We start from the raw sequence: 17,634 nt of genomic DNA on the forward strand, positions 1-17,634 counted from the left end.
CAACCTTAATAATTTCTGACATTTCTGGGCGCGTTCCATCTTTGCATAAATTGACTTCCAAGTCAATGCAAAACAAAAGACACTGGCAAAGTTTTGCATGTGATAGAAAATTGGAAACTTTGTGTGGAACTTTTTGGCTAAAGAAACCTCTACTCACCCACAACACACTTTCTATCCCTGTCATTCTCTCCATTGATGATATTTGCTTTGTTTTATACTAATAAATAAGCAAATTGTAATCACCCCATTAACAAACTAATTTTTTTTAGTAATCCAATTAACAAACTCATTTGCAAGATTTCTTTGACTAATTTATGTGATTATGATTTCTAAACTTTTTGGGATACACATACCAATTATATATGTATATAAGTTCTAAAAGACAGAAACTATATAATTCTATTACTATAATAAAGATCTATTCTTTTTTAATTGAAAAATTATTTAGTTTATTAATTTTATTTATTCAAATTAATTTATTCAATATTATTTAATTCCAGTAAACTACTTGCCAAAACTGATTACCCCCTTCACTGAAGTCTGAAGGTTTTTACAAATTACAAAATGCATTTTAAAGATAAAAACCTAAACAATAAAATTGATACATGAAGTAGAAAAATCAAATAAATCATGTTTGCATAGAGTTCCAATTTAATTCAAATGAAAATCCTGGGCACTACCTGAGATAGCTTAACGAAAGGGTTAAAGAATGAATGTTGGTTTGCATGAGAGATGGGTTGTTCAAGTGTGTTTGGTTGGGTGTTAATAAAATTGATTTAGATTAAAATTAATTTTGAAGTGATGTGATTTATGTTTGAATATTTTATTATAAAATTAAGTTAAAAATAAATTAAAATTCAATACAAAATTTTCCATCCAATACAGAACCTATTGAAAGTTGCTTCAACCTAGGTAGAAATAATTATGAACTCACGATTAATTATCATGACTTCTTTTCTAACATCAAACCAAACAAGTAGAAATATATTCAAAATCAATTCTCGAACAGAAAATCTAACAGGCACCTATAAAAGCTTTTGGGACCACATGAGACCCAAAGGAGGCCGAATGACCAATCAAGGATTTTTTTTTATCAAATTTATCATATGAGAATAAAATTTAAATTAATATTCTAAAAAGATAAATCGTGACAAATATTATAACTTCTGAATTAATTAAAGATTGTAACATATGTTTCTTTTACACTAAAATCATGAAATAAATTATAACTTTCATTTTTTTCATTTTTTTAAATACGACTTTAAAGTTATAACAATTTTTTTAATGACTCAAAAGTTGTAAAAGAAATATTTTGATTGAAGTCATAAATTATTTTAAGATTTGAATTTTTTACATGTATTTTTTAAATCATGAATAGTTGTTTACTTTAATTATTTAATGAATTAATATATGTTTTCTTCTTTTAGTTTTTTTTTTATATTTTTTATTTTGTTTTATTTAATATTTTTTAAAATAGTTTGCATATTATTTTATTTAATATACATTTTTATATTTTTTTTGACATAACTGGAGAATGTCTTGTTCCATACCTGCCATCTTTGAAAACAAAACTTATGGGAAAGAAATTTATCACACTGCATTGCATGGGAGATCTGGTTCAAAGTTTTGCTGTAATATGAATGTGTTATACTTTTGCTTTTTTGTGTGTTCTTTTTTTGTTTGTTATGTGTAGAAGAGTGCGATGTACTTCATTTGGCTTGAGCTTGCCCTTTTGATTTATTTACCGGTGGTTCATATGTCTAGTACTTAGAAACACGTCATTATAAAAATGCGCCACTAGACCATAATATAATAGCATATTTGGTCTTCACCAAAAAACAAGTATATTTGGTCTTGACACTTTACCAAAAAAAATATTAGCATATTTGGTGAATCATGACGCATATCTTAATCTTAAATACTTGAAAATACAAATGTTTTATGCTACATTAAAGAGTTTTATTACATTGAATATTCTTTCTAAAATTGATCTTTAAAACCTACAATTTTATATAAAAAAAAAATGCGTGTAATGTTCCATCTTTGACAAAGTGATCTTTTAAAATTTTGAAATTTTACAAACATTTACTGATTCTCTTTTCTGTCGATCACAGTGGCTTAATTAGTATTAAAATTTCAAAATTTAGATGCTAAAGGACGAAAACTGCAATGTGAAAAGTGAAAGTTGTTACGTACGTGGAAGTATATATGGTAAAACGAAAAGAAAAATTGAAAAGAACAAACTCCGTGCAAGCATCACTAATCAATAATTAAAGTTAAAGTTGGACTAATTAAATTAAAAGAACCAATAAAAGCAAAAGTAAGAGCACTAACTAAAGTTAAAGTTAGACTAAATAAAAGAATTAATAGAAACAAAAGTAAGAGAAATAAAAGCTAGGCAGCAGACAGGTAGCGCTACACATACTTTCAAGCTTAACAAAATAATGAAAATCTAATAAAAAAAATGGAGGAAATAGCCAACATACCTGCTATATATGACCATGCATTTTTACATCTGTACCCTTGTTTTTTTTTTTTTTTCACCTTTGTTACCTTACGCTTAATTTTGACATTAGGATAGATTTGATTGTTTTTTACCAAAATCAATGGGATATTATGAAGCGAACTTTTTGTAAAGAAATTTAAAATATTTTTTAGAAGTTTACCTTAATGATTTCAATCAATAAATTTTTTATCCTTTTGATGGTGAATGACAAAAATCTATATAATTAATAATCAATAGTATTTATTTTTTTAAATTAAAAGACACTTATTTATATATATATATATATATATATATATATATTATAAATGATAATAATAATTTAATACAAATAACGGATTAATTAATAAATTTAGATATAAAAACTCATGTGTCAGACCAAATTTAATGAGTTTAATTGATTCAAATTTAACCCAAAATAAAAATTATTTAACTCAAATTATTTAAATTAATTTAGGTCTATTGAGATATCCAAGTAACCCGCACCCGCTTACCTCACAACATACCAAATTTAGGTCTGTTATTGTTTTTCATTCCCCAACTTGTCAAGTTGCATTTTCCACTATAGGCAATGTGCCACTACACATCTTTGTCGTCCATTTTTTTTAACTGGTAAATTAGTTAATTCAACAATTGAATATGAGCTTGCCGTGAAATCAGATTACTGTCCATTTTATACTCTTTTATGCAAAGAAGAACATATTTATTTATTAAAATAAATAAATTAACAGCAACATATTTATTAATTAATAGGAACATGTCTATTCCAAATTGCAACAAATGCCATCGATCATGATCAGCAGTAAGACATCAAACAAAATGATCATCAAATGTATGATGCATGTGGAAGGATCTTTCAAAAACCTCAAATCATAACAGAAAGGCTTGCCTACAGTCTCAGAACAAACAGAATCCCCACAAATCATGCTCCAAAATTCCTCCATCTTCTTTGGAGCTTCTCTTTGCTGCTCAAACTCTGTAACTTAATAAACGGTAACACAAACTGTGTATTTACTCTCTACTAAAAGCTAGCCAACTTCCAAACATCATGATAAGCAAACTTTCAAGGGAAAAATAATTATCTAAGACATATATAATAACAATAACAAATATTAAGCTGCATACTTTTCAGAACGTAAATAGTTTAATTTAATCATATATATTAAAACTGTATATATCCCAAAAAGTGAACAGTTTAATCATATGAATTACAAACAAGACACTCCTAACTGTGTAGAGCAATTTGATTAAAAAGACAAAATCGTATTGGGTACCAGAGTAACAAAATAATATCACTCACAGTTAAAATAAGATATGAGAAAAAAATAGGAATGGACGTAATATTACTATAACATGAAAGATCATCAATGGATAAGGAGAATATGGAAAGACCAAATTTACAAGAAAAAAAATGGCGGACCAAATTTCAAAGTTGGCAATAAACAAATTAAACTAAAATAAAACTTAAGTGCCTAATTTCTGATAATGACCTGCGTGCAAATCAATTTCGATGGCAATGTTGTAACAACCTTAATAATTTCTTTGACATTTCTGCGCGCGTTCCATCTTTGCATAAATTGACTTCCAAGTCAATGCAAAACAAAAGACACTATGGCAAAGTTTTGCATGTGATAGAAAATTGGAAACTTTGTGTAGAACTTTTTGGCTGAAAAAACCTCTACTCACCCACAACACACTTTCTATCCCTCTCATTCTCTCCATTGATGATATTTGCTTTGTCTTATATTAATAAATAAGCAAATTAGAATCATCCCATTAACAAACTAATTTTTTTTAGTAATCCAATTAACAAACCAATTTGCAAGATTTCTTTGGCTAATTAACACGATTATGATTTCTAAATTTTTTGGGATACATACCAATTATATATGTAAGTTCTAAAAGATAGAAACTATATAATTCTACTACTATATTAAAGGTGTATTCTTTTTTAATTAACAAATTATTTAGTTTATTAATTTTATTTATTCAAATTAAATTTATTCAATATTATTTAATTCCAGTCAACTACTTGCTGAAACTGATTATCCCTTTCACTTTTTACAAATTATAAAATGTATTTTAAAGAGAAAAATTAAAACAATAAAATTGATACATGAAGTAGAAAAATTAAATAAATCATGTTTGCAGAGAGCTTCAATTTAATTCAAATGAAAATTCTGGGCCCGACCTCAGATAGCGTAGCAAAAGGGTTAGAAAATGAAAGTTGGTTTGCATGAGGAATGGGTTGTTGAAATATTTGTTTGGTTAGATGTTGGTAAAATTGATTCTGAATGTAATTAATTTTATAAAATTCATTTTAAAGTGATGTGATTTATATATGAATATTTATTATGAAACAAAGTTAAAAGTAAAATTTAATATAAAATTTTGAATCTAATAGAGAAATTATTCAAAGTTATTTTAACCTAAAATTAATTATTAACTTAAAATTAATTTTGAATTCTTCTCACGGGAAACAAAATAAGTACAATAACTGAAAATATATTCAAGATTAATTCTTCAGTACTAAATCAAACACGCTAACACCGAATCTTGAAGCTCTTGGGATTGTATGAGACCCAAAAGGACCAACGATCAATTAAGGATAATTTATTTTTTCAAATTCACCATTTGCTGATAAAATTTAAATTAATATCTCAAAAGAAATAAGTTATAATAAATATTGCAACTTTTGAATTTAAAGTTGTAAGATCTATTACAATTTTTTTACCCTGGACCTGTAACAAATTTTACTACTTCATTTTTTCATTTTTTTTTAAATACAATGTCAAAGTTGTAAGAGTATTTTTTCACGCTCTAAAGTCTTAAAAGAAATTTTTTTTATTAAAGTCGTAAATTATTTTACTATTTCAATTGTTTTGCATGCATTTTTTAAACCATAAATAATTCTTTACTTTAAATATTTAATAAATTAATGTATGAGTTCTTTTTTTAGTTTTATTTAATAATTTTTATATTTTTTTACTGATGTTAACTAAAAATTATTATCTATTTTATAAATTAAAAAATAATACAAAAGACTTAATTTTAAATAAAAAATAAAATCTACCATACATTTCTTTAACAAAAATATTAAAATGTTTTGTTACTAATATTAAAAACAAAATTAACCTATAATTTATCAAATAATATTAATAATTTATAATTTATAAAATAAATAATAATCATTAACATTAGTAAATAATATAAAAATATTAGATAAAACAATATAAAAATATTAAATAAAACTAAAAAAAATAAAACATACATTAATTTATTGAATAATTAAAATAAAAAATTATGTATGATTAAAAAAATTAAAATCATAAAATAATTTACGACTTCAATAAAAGACTTTGTGACTTTAAAATCATATGAATTTTTTAAAGATTTTGAGTCGTATAAAATAAAATTATTACGACTTTAATGTCTTGTTTATAAAAATAAAAAATTGATGTTGTAAAAAAAGTTTCGACTCCGATGTAAAAAAAAAAGCCGTAACATTGATAACAATTTTTAATTCAAAAATCATAATAAATGTTATGATTTATCCCTTCCTAAATATTAATATAAATTTTAGTCTATAGGATGAATTAAAGCAAAATATCCCCAAATAGTCGTTTGACCGACCCAAACACATCACAATTGTTCATAGATCCAAACAAAGACAACTGTAATGGAGGACTGAACGAGTTGTTGGAATTTAATGTAATAAGACAAGGTTATGTTGACTTGGAATAAGCTATACTCCAAACGAAAACTCAGTCTTCCTATGTTGACTTGTTTTTTAGTGATGGATGGGTTGTTGAAGTCTGCAAGCTGCTGGGACCCCTATCAATGCTTAATTTTAGTGTGATAAGACCAGCAACCTAACACTAGCTTCATGCAATTTTTAATGCTCTGCTTGCTACTTTTGGCGAACCAAAGGGGTCCAACACAAGGATGCAAATATACTGGTAGTAACTAGGAACTAATAGGGTATCTTTCATTCTTCTATCCCTCATGATTTTAGTGTAAAAGATACATATGTTACAATCATATGCATTGTATCGTATTGAAAAAGGAGAAGTCAATACATTTATTAGCTTATTTTCTGATCAACCCTAGTGGGTATAGGAGCAATATAATTGAACTAATTGTCATAATCAAGCAATATTCCATGATGTTATTAATCAATTATTAATTGAAACAGGTCCAAACCAATCATATTTTTCCCGAAAGAATATTAATTGCAATTTGAGTATCCTATTATTCATCTCGGCTAAAAGAATACTGTGTGTTGCATAAATATGTTAATAACTCCGCGCGCAATAATGTTGATGCTTACTTTAGGGATACTTCCTGAAAAATCTTTGAAGCAACAAGATGCACGAATAAGTATTTGAATGAGTATTTATAAAAATTAGAATAATATTGATTTTTGAAATAATAATTTTCATTAAAATCAATTTTAAAGTAAAGTGATAGGATGTCATGGCATTTTTTTGCATTTCTTCTAGAATTTCTTTTTAGAACCTCCATTTTACTACACCCACTAATTTTTATTATTTTGTATTTTTTCCAATAATATCGCTCTTACAAGTGAGTATACTTAGTGTCAAGTCATTAGTTCAGCAGTTATAAATAGAGAGTCAGTCTAAGGCGGGACGAACACGCAGAACCCCTATAATAGGGGTTTCATTTACTCCCTTTCTTTCACCCCTTCTCATTGTAAAGCCCTCAATGATCATGAGTGGCTAAACCCTTAGTTAGGGTCTGACAGACCTAGAAACCAACGCGATGTATGATGTACTCTTTACTGTTTATCAATACAATACCAGGTTTTTCTTTCCTATTTTCTTTTCTGTTTCTATTTCTACCTTGCATACTCATACTCATTTTATGTTCTGTTAGGAAGAGTTAGATGCTCGAGAGATGGTAACTTCTAAATAACATTTAAAGAAGATATGTCTAATATATATGACCATCCATTGTTATATCTGTACTTTTTTTTTGTTACCTTACCTTTTCAACATTAGGTGTTTGCACAAATACCAACCCAAATGAGGTAAAAAAAAATTAATAAACATAATAAGGAAGGATTTTAAACATTTTTTTTCTATCAAAATTAATGAAATATTATAAGATCTACTTTTTTAAATAAATTTAAAATCTTTAGAAGCTCATATCTCAAGTAGTTTCAATGAATAAAACCTGTCATTTTGATTGTAAAGGATAAAGATGTATTGATATTTATTTAATTTGTGTTGATAACTTTATGTAATCAATAAACTAATATTTAATTTTAAAAAAATTTAAATAAATATTACAAATAATAATAATAATAATAATAATAATAATAATTTAAGATAAATAATAGATCATTAAGTTCATATATTAAAACTCATGTTAAAAACTAAACTCAATGATTGGTTGAGTTTAGATCTAACTCAAATATAAAAATTATGAAACTTAAATTATTTTAATTGATTTTGACCAATTCAGATTTAGTAAGCAACCTCTGGCGCTTAGACTCCTTCAATTCTTCACTCCACACCGTACCCCGAAGAATTCGCTCATGGAGTTATTGTTTTTCATTCCTCAACTTGTGAAGTTGCATTTTCCACTATAGGCAATATGCCACTGCACATCTAATATGATTTGTATGGTAGAAAATTAAGTCGGTCAATAACGTGAGAGGATATGAACTTGGTCCAAAGGCTTCGAGCTTTAGGTCTGTATTTAACCACAAATAATATAATAAAATTTATCGTTTAATAATTTAAATTAAGAAAGAGTTTAATATTTATGTAGTGATAATTTAAAATTATTTTATATTATTATTTAATTACATGTTATCTTTGAATTATATTTAGATAATTATTTTAAATATATAATAAAAAAATTATATTATCATTCAATTACATGTTACTATTTAAATTATTTTAATATGATTATTTTAAATATATTATAAATTATAATTAAATTACTGTATAAAATTTTTTATAACCATTTTTATCTTAAAATAATATCTCTCATCAACAACCATTATATATACCACATTTTTTTGGATATGCTGATACGCATTTCTTTGTCGTCCATTTTTTTTACTGGTAAATTAGTTTATACAACAATTGAACATGAGCTTGGCGTGAAATCACATTATTGTCCATTTTATACTCTTTATGGAAATAGAAACATATTTATTTATTAAAATAAATAAATTAACAGGAACATATTTATTGTCTTTTGCTTTTAAAATAAATAATTTAACAGGAACATATTCATAAAATAAATACCGGAGGAGTAAAAAATAACTAGCTTAATTATGCATACAAAATGATCTTAATTGATAAATTTATAGCGCTACATATACTATATATATATATATATATATATATATATATATATATATATATATATATATATAAATTAAAGTCTATATAAAGGAAAACAATGAGAGTGCAACACAATTCTTTGTCCCATTTGGATCCAGCCTTGCTTGCTAATCAATTATGTCATAGTAAATATTTTAAAAATATTAGTAAATGTAAAAAATGATTGGAAAACAATCATGAATATTTAATTAAAAAAAGTGAAAAATATAAAGGCTAAAACGATAATTAATTTACCTTGATTTTGTCCTTAAAGAACTTCAAACAACCTATTTTCACAATTCAAAACATATTGTTTATTATTCAAAGTGTCATCTAAACGTTTTAAGGACGAAAAATAAAATAAACAAACTTTTTTAAAGATTAAAATAAAAAAAATTACAAAGAAAAAAATAAAAAACACTAAATTATAGGATAAAAAAGTATTTAAGCCTTATTTATTTTAATTCTTTAAATATTTAGTTTTATAATAACAGTGATGATAAAAAAGGATAAATGACTATTTTAGCACTTTATCTTATTTATTTTTCTCAAAATGATCTTTTATTTTTTAAAAGTTTACTTTTGTTCTTTATCTCATTTAAATCATTCAAAATGATTATTTATACTTTAAAATTTTCATTTTAGTAACTTATCTTATTTAAAAAATTCAAAATAATTCTTCAGCCACTTAAATATATTATTTTTTTTTCATCAAATAATACTCAGTTAGAAGATCATTATCAATGTTTAACTAGTTAAAGGACCATTTTAAACATTTAAAATAAAATAAGGTATCAAAATGAATTTAAAAAAAAAATAGAAGACCATTATCTTTTAAAAAAATAGAAGACCACGAAATATATGATAACAAAAATAATTGTCTCTCGTTTTCATCTTTATTCCCATTATCTCGTTTACATCTAATGATTCTATAATTTTCTTTTCGTTTGAATCATCCTACCTTAATTTCTTGCATAGTCAACGAAAACTAAGGGCGTAGAAATTAGCCGTACACAAACTACTTAAATCCTGCTTGCTATGCTTCCACTTTACAATACATCGCAAGTCACATTTGTTGGCGATTGTTGTTTCATAAAATTACATATCTGGAAAATTGTGATGGGCACTTACTCTCTGAAAATCTTGTTTGCAATGTTAGTGTGCTTTTTGCATACCCAAGCATCCATTCTTGGATTCAACTCCTCATCACATGTGAAATGCATTGAGAGGGAGAGACAAGCACTGCTCAACTTCAAACAAGGCCTTCGAGATGACTTTTGCATGCTGTCTACATGGAGCAATGGTGATAACAATAGAGATTGTTGCAAATGGAAAGAAAGGCATCGACTGCAGCAATGAAACAGGTCATATACATTGCAGGCATTATTCCTTAACAATAACAGCTTGAGTGGGGAAATTTCTAGCTTCATTCAAAATTCTTCATGGTGCAACAGACTTGTATTTCAGACTCTGGATTTATCAGATAACCGGATTGCTGGCATGCTACCTATTCTTTCAAATTTTACATCTTTGAGGAGATTAGATATTTCCAATAATCAGTTAACTGGAGAAATACCTAAAAGCATTGGGTTGCTACATGAGTTGGAGTATCTTTCCCTAGAGGAGAATTACTTGGAGGGTGATATCACTGAATCACATCTCACAAATTTTTCCAAATTGAAGGTCTTAGGCATAACAGACCACTCATTGTCTGTAAAGTTTGGTGCTACATGGGTTCCACCTTTCCAATTACATACTTTGGGAGTAGCTTCTTGCAAGTTGGGTCCTAGTTTCCCAAGTTGGCTCCAAACTCAAAGTCACTTGAGCATGCTAGATATTTCTGATGCTGGGACTGATGACTTTGTACCAGACTGGTTTTGGAACAAGTTACCGCATATATATGGTATGAATATGTCTTACAATAGTCTCAAAGGCACAATTCCAAATTTACCAATCAAGCTTCATACCAAACGTTATGGAACATCAATAATTCTAAATTCAAATCAATTTGCAGGTCGAATTCCTAACTTTTTGTCACAAGCTTGGACATTGGATCTTTCAGAAAACAAGATTTCTGACATAAATTCATTCTTGTGTGGAAAAAATGCAACTCATACCTGTACACTTTGGATTTATCAAATAATCAAATAATGGGACAGCTTCCCGACTGTTGGGATGATCTAAATTCATTAGAATATCTTGATCTAAGCAATAATAAATTGTCAGGGAAGATTCCACAGTCCATGGGTACTCTTGTTTATTTGCAAGCATTGGTTTTACGAAACAATAGTTTAATTGGAGAACTACCATTCATGTTGAAGAATTGCACTCATTTAGATATATTAGATGAGAGTCAAAATCTGTTGTCTGGCCCAATACCCTCATGGATAGGAGAAAGTCTACAACAACTGAAATCTTGAGCTTGAGAGCAAATCACTTTTTTGGAAGTGTTCTTGTACATATCTGTTATTTGAGGAAAATTCATCTCTTGGATCTTTCAAGTATATTCTAAAGAGCATTGATCTCTCAAGTAATGATTTATCAGCTGAAATACCAAAAGAGGTTGGGTATTTATTTGGATTAGTTTCTTTGAATTTAGCAAGAAACCACTTAACTGGAGAAATTCCTTCTGAGATTGGGAATCTAACTTCACTAGACTTTCTTGACTTATCAAGAAATCATTTATCTGGAAAAATTCCTTCTACTCTTTCCAAAATTTATCAAACAATGATCTCAGTGGAAGAATCCCATGGGAAGGACATTTGCAAACCATTGATAATGCATCTAGTTTTGAAGGAAATCCTGGTCTTTGTGGTCAACAAATTAACAAAATTTGTCCCGGAGACGAGACAATAGCAAAGCCTCAAGGACCAGCAGTTGATGACAATTCAGTTTTCTATGGAGCATTATATATGAGGTTGGGGATTGGATTCTTCACAGGCTTTTGGGGCTTATTAGGGCCAATACTACTTTGGCAACCATGGAGAATTGCTTACCTGAGAGATTCTTGACAGACTATATACTTCTAACGCTTGAACTGAATGTAGCCAAGTGCGATAGGTGGCTCAAAGGCTAGCAGGTACGTTATTCCAATAACTTTTTCTTTTAAATTCATAGTATTTATTTCTATTTCAGAATTAAATACCTCAATAACTCCTTTTGTGATGGAAAGGGAGAGTGCCTTTAGTTTTCATAACAAAAATGTTCTTTGTGAAGCGAATCTAATTGATTGATTTTATTTATATATTTCTTTATATATCCTAATTATTTGTTAATTCTAACTCCAAGTAATGCAATTTTACTTTATTATATCTCTTGCTTATGCATCTCTCCCACACGCACATATTGGCTTTCATCAATTTAAACATTGAGTATATCTAATTCTCCTGTTCCTTTACTTCTGCTGTTACTATCCGTAGTTACATCTCCAAGAAGTGATTATTTTTCTTGGAAAGAAATTATAGGTTGTGTTCCGTTTAGAGAAATTCTTTTGTTTTCAAATGATTTCTCTAATGAATTAGCTTCTTAATAATTCTTAGAGTTATGTACATTTTTGTACTCTAATGGCTAGCTAGATTTTGAGTTTCATTTAGTTTAATTTATTACTATAATTCAGTCTCTAATTTTTGTCCATCAGTTATCTGAATTGTGGCACAAAATTTGCAGTTTATGGCAGTTTTTCTTCAAAGTTCTGATGAGGGATGAAAACATATCATGGATTGCATGAAGCGTAACATATAAAGTATTGAAGTTTACAATGTAACATGTCAAAACAATGATTCTGAAATAATGACTTGGTAAATCACTGTGTCAAGAAACTTATTGATTTCATAGTTTTTTATTGTATAATGTATAATGACTTGAAAAATCACTGTTTCAAGAAACTTGTTAATTTGATAGTCTTTCATTGTATAATGTATTTGTAATTTTATTGCATAATGTATAATGACTTGGAAAATCACTGTTTCAAGACAGTTGATATATAATCTCTGAAGGTTTTGCATTCTACTCCATCTCGAATCATGATGCTTGCTAGTCTGCCATATTCAAACTGACTACTGAAAGTTGTGCGTATCGGCAATAATGTAATATATCCAAATAATGTTGGTTGATTCAATTAGAGTGTGCATATCCCATTGCGGCTTGTGCAAATGGACTTCGAGGGTCCAGAACCTCCTTACTAAAAGAATAAACAAAAGGGTAATTTCTCATTGATTCTTGCTGGTGAATTACATGCTTATTTATATTGCAACCTCTAACAGAATTGCAATTGTGACAGCTAGAGAATATTACAAAATGACAAATGCCGTTATGCTTGTTTCCCTACTGCGGTAAGGATAATCCAGCAAGATCCTATGCCAGCTCATCTCAGACCTCACTCATAATCCTGGAGGTAGGCCGGTTTTGTAATCTTCCTTTTCTCTCTTTTTACTATTTGCACCTCTGCATTATTGTTCCCTGAACTTGCCCCTGCATTTGATTCTGTTTCTGCTGCTCTGCTAACACTCCATGGCCCTTGCAGAAGCACCTTGTCCTCAAGGTGGTAGTCTCGACATAAAGTAGACCAATCCTCCCATGAAGTGTCATCAGGAGGAAGTCCTTGCCATTGGACCAATACCTCCCAACGTGGAGGGTCCTGTGAAGTTTGACGATGATCCAGAATGGCCAGAGGAGTGATGATGGGTTGAGTGCCAAAGAACTTCTCAGGTAATTGCACTGCTGTGATGTCTGATGGAGGGGTGCCTTTAAATGGTTTTAGTAATGAACAATGAAAAACCGGGTGTACGCGAGTGCCTGTTGGGAGTTGGAGACGATAAGCAACAGGGCCTATGCGTTCCAGAACTGAGAAGGGCCCGTAAAATCGCTTTGCAAGCTTGCCCGTGTATTCCTGTGGGCCTCGAAGAGAAACTTGTCGATGTGGCCGAAGTTTGAGCATTACCCAGTCACCCACTTGGTATTCAACGTCGCGGCGACGCGTGTTCGCGTGCTGCTTCATCAGACTCTGAGCTTTAAGGAGTTTTCTTCGAATACACTTGAAGGTCTCCTCCCAGTCTGTCAATACTGCATCTACCGCAACAATGTCAGAAGTGCCTACAATATAATCTGGGATCGTGCCCGGCTTCTTCCCAAACGTTATCTCGTAGGGAGTGGTACCCGTGGCAACATTCCAAGAAGTGTTGTGGGACCACTCGACCCACGGTAACAATTTCCCCCACGTCGCCGGTCGCCGGTGGACGAAAGCCCTCAAATACTGCTCAATAACTCGGTTCAAGGCTTCAGTTTGTCCGTCACTTTGGGGATGATAGGATGAACTCATCCTCAATTTCGTGCCACTCAACCTAAAGAGGTCTTGCCAGAAATTGCTTATGAAGAGGGGGTCGCGGTCTGAGACCAGACTTCGGGGTAGTCCGTGTAGTTTGACCACAATATCGATGAATAAGCTAGCCACTGTGTGAGCCGTATGTGAGGGAGGAAGCTTTCCCAAATGAATTCCCTTGGAAAATCTATCCACAATCACGAGAATGACAGTGTATCCCTGACACGGAGGTAGACCGGTAATAAAATCTAAAGAAAGGTCCTCCCAAGGACGATGAGGCACGGGTAGTGGGCATAATAATCCTGCAATGCGCTTTGTCTCATACTTAGTATGTTGGCAATCAATACAGGTGGTAACAAAGTGAGTAACGTCACCACGCATGCTGGACCAGTAAAAGTTTTCAGAGAGTCGAGCTAGTGTCTTCACGATACCGGTATGCCCTCCTATAGGAGTTGAATGATACTCCGCGAGCAACATAGGGATGATGGGTAATCCCTGAGGCAACCAAATTCGGTTCTTGTGTAGAATTAGTTTATCAGTGAGCTTGAAGTCAGGGTACTTGGCAGGGCACCTTTCTATTTCTTCGCACAAATTGAGGTATTCCTGGTTGGTCTCTAACTGATGATGAATCTCAGAGAGGAAACTGTAACAAGGTATAGAGAGTATCATGCATGTGGGAGTCGTCTGTTCCGGCAAGCGCGATAAAGCATCAGCCGCCTGATTGTTGGCTCCTGATCGATACTTGATCTGATAATCAAAACCCATCAATCGTGCAAGATATAAATGTTGCTCCGGCGTCTGAATCACTTGGGTGAGAAGTTCCTTTAAACTCCGGTGATCCGTAAGAATGGTGAAATGTTGACCAAGTAAGTACTGTCTCCACTTCTTAACTGCTGCCGTAATCGCAAAAAGCTCCCGGACATAAGTTGAAGCGCGCAGAAGCTTCGAAGTAAAGGGCTTGCTGAAAAAAGCAATTGGGTGGCCTTGCTGAGATAAGACGGCACCCATTCCTACCCCTGACGCGTCCGTTTCGACCGTGAATGGTAATTGAAAGTTGGGCAAAGCTAGAACAAGGGCCTGAGATAAAGCTTTCTTCAGTTGATCGAAAGCAGCTTGAGCTTCGTTTCCCCACTGAAGTGGTTCTGTTATCGTGGCCTTGACCAGAGGGGCGGCAATGGTGGAATACCCCTGAATGAAGCGTCTATAGAACCCCGCAAGTCCCAAGAAACTGCGGAGAGCCCTGGTTGTCCTAGGTGTTGGCCATTGATCAATGGTTCCTAATTTAGCAGCTACTGGTGCTACTCCTCCTTGTGACACAACATGGCCCAAATATTCGACCTGGGACTGCGCGAAGAAGCATTTAGATAACTTAAGAACAAATTTGTTGTCAAGAAGTACCTGAAAAATGGTCGTTAAATGTTGCAAATGCTCACGAAAAGAGGCGCTATAGATTAAGATGTCGTCGAAGAAGACGATAAGGAAACGACGGAGGAGCGGCCAGAAAATCTGATTATTGTCGCCTAGAAGGATGATGGTGCATTGCACAACCCAAAGGGCATTACCTTAAATTCGTAATGCCCATGGTGAGTTCGAAAAGCGGTCTTGGGTATGTCGCCGGCAGACATCCGAATTTGGTGGTAACCCTGTAATAGATCAAGCTTTGAGAACCAACGAGCTTGACCCAATTCGTCAAGTAGTTCGTCTATAGTCGGAATCGGGAAGCGGTCACGGACTGTAATGGCATTTAAAGCTCGATAATCAACGCAGAAGCGCCACGAGCCATCATTCTTTCGCACCAACAGGACCGACGAAGAGAACGGACTGGTGCTGGGTTGAATGACACCCTGCTGAAGCATAACCTCTACCTGACGCTCAATCTCACACTTCTGGTAATGAGGGTAGCGGTAAGGTCGTACATTGACTGGGGTAGCCTGGGGAAGGAGGTGAATGTGGTGGTCAGTGGGTCGTTCTGGCGGTAAGGTGGTCGGAGGTTTGAATAGAATCTGGAATTGGGCTATCAATTCTTGGATTTCCGACGGGTAGTGGTCATGGGGATGATTCATAGTGTTCTCCTGGGTGACGGAAATGTGGAAGAAAACCCCTGAACTTTGCTTCTTAAGCAACCTATTGAATTGTGGTGGTGATAGCAGGTGAGATGTTGGCTCAAGGTCGCCCCTGAGTTCCACCAACTGGCCTTCATAGAAGAACTGCATACGCAAAGTGTTATAATCAGTAAGCACTGGCCCCAAGGACTTGAGCCACTGAACTCCGAGAACGACATGGGCTCCGGCAATGGGAAGGACGTAGAGGTCAAGAGAAAATTGGACTGATTGAATATCAATGGTGAGCGCCTCACACCACCGTGTACACTCCAGATGCTGTCCATTTCCGACCATGACCCGTAAGGGCCGTGTCTCACGCGAAGAAAATCCCAATTGAGCAACAAGGGATTCCTGGATGAAATTATGTGTATTGTCGCCATCTATAAGGATGACGACAGGGTGGCCGGCAATGGAGCCTAGTAATCGGAGTGTCTCCGAGGCCAAATGACCCGCAAGAGAGTGTAGGATGATTTGGGCCTGGGTCGGGTCGGTCTCGTCGGGTGGGTCCGGTTCCGGGTCAGGGGCATCTATATTAGAGAGACACGGGTCCTCAGCATCAGCTACCAGGAAAAATACCCTAGAGGCACACCTGTGACCTCTATGATATTTTTCGTCGCAATTGAAACACAGGCCGCGGTCGCGGCGGGACGCGAGCTCTTCCGGCGACAAGCGTTTGAGGCCAGGGGCAGGCGGTCGCGCTGGTAGAAGTGGCGGTGGTGAGGGAAGAAGTATGGGTGAGGAGGGAATAGCAGGGGTCGTGGACGACGAACGTGAAGGGGTCGCGGAAGACACAGGGGGTGGTCGTCCCCGAGGGAAGGCTCTGTGCTCGGCGAGCTTCTCCTCTTGAAGTCGTGCCAAACCGGCCGCTTGAACCAACGTCAGAGGCTGTAGGGCCTGCACTTCGCGACGAATCTCTGAGTTGAGCCCAGAGACAAAACAACTCAAAAGGAACTGCGCCGGGAGTCCGACAACACGATTCGCGAGCTCCTCGAACTCAGCCAGGTATTGAGCTACTGACCCACGCTGTGTGAGTTTGAAAAGGATCCCTGTGGGGTCTTTGTATTGTGAGGGTGAGAACCTCGTCTGGAGTGCCTGGAGAAAACCTGGCCACGACGTGAATTGACCATTACTGGTCATCCACTGGAACCAGGCGAGGGCGCGTCCCTCCATGTAAAACGAAGCAATTGTGAGCTTGTCCTGTTCTGAGGTGTGGTGGTAATCGAAGAACTGGTTGATCTTAAAGATCCAACCAAGAGGGTCGTTACCATCAAACCTAGGAACGTCTAATTTCATTTTATGGTTTGTGGCAGGTGGAGTGGAAGGACTGGTCGCAGAGGTGGAAATTGGTGGAGG

The 17,634-nt window shown here is 33.1% G+C and overlaps 1 protein-coding gene across 1 annotated transcript; it reads left to right on the forward strand.

The window, feature by feature from the left end:
- The first annotated feature begins 9,929 nt into the window (after positions 1 to 9,929).
- On the forward strand, positions 9,930 to 13,197 carry LOC114404206 (receptor-like protein EIX1). The gene is made up of 6 exons (XM_028367285.1): positions 9,930 to 10,765; positions 10,877 to 10,981; positions 11,089 to 11,135; positions 11,338 to 11,667; positions 11,910 to 11,941; positions 13,125 to 13,197. The coding sequence occupies exons 1-6, from the start codon at positions 10,363 to 10,365 to the stop codon at positions 13,195 to 13,197; spliced, it is 990 nt and encodes a 329-aa protein (XP_028223086.1). The 5' UTR covers positions 9,930 to 10,362.
- Positions 13,198 to 17,634: the final 4,437 nt, after the last annotated feature.

The sequence above is a fragment of the Glycine soja genome, unplaced genomic scaffold (assembly GCF_004193775.1).
Source record: "Glycine soja cultivar W05 unplaced genomic scaffold, ASM419377v2 tig00006987_1_pilon, whole genome shotgun sequence".
Taxonomy (NCBI): domain Eukaryota; kingdom Viridiplantae; phylum Streptophyta; class Magnoliopsida; order Fabales; family Fabaceae; genus Glycine; species Glycine soja.

Bases quoted from the DNA above. Each gene is read 5' to 3' on its own strand.
- LOC114404206 (XM_028367285.1), top strand. From the start codon at position 10,363: ATGCTACCTATTCTTTCAAATTTTACATCTTTGAGGAGATTAGATATT. The intron at 11,136-11,337 runs GTTTTACGAAAC...CTGTTATTTGAG, and splicing joins TTGTTTATTTGCAAGCATTG to GAAAATTCATCTCTTGGATC. The intron at 11,668-11,909 runs GTCTTTGTGGTC...AACTGAATGTAG, and splicing joins TAGTTTTGAAGGAAATCCTG to CCAAGTGCGATAGGTGGCTC.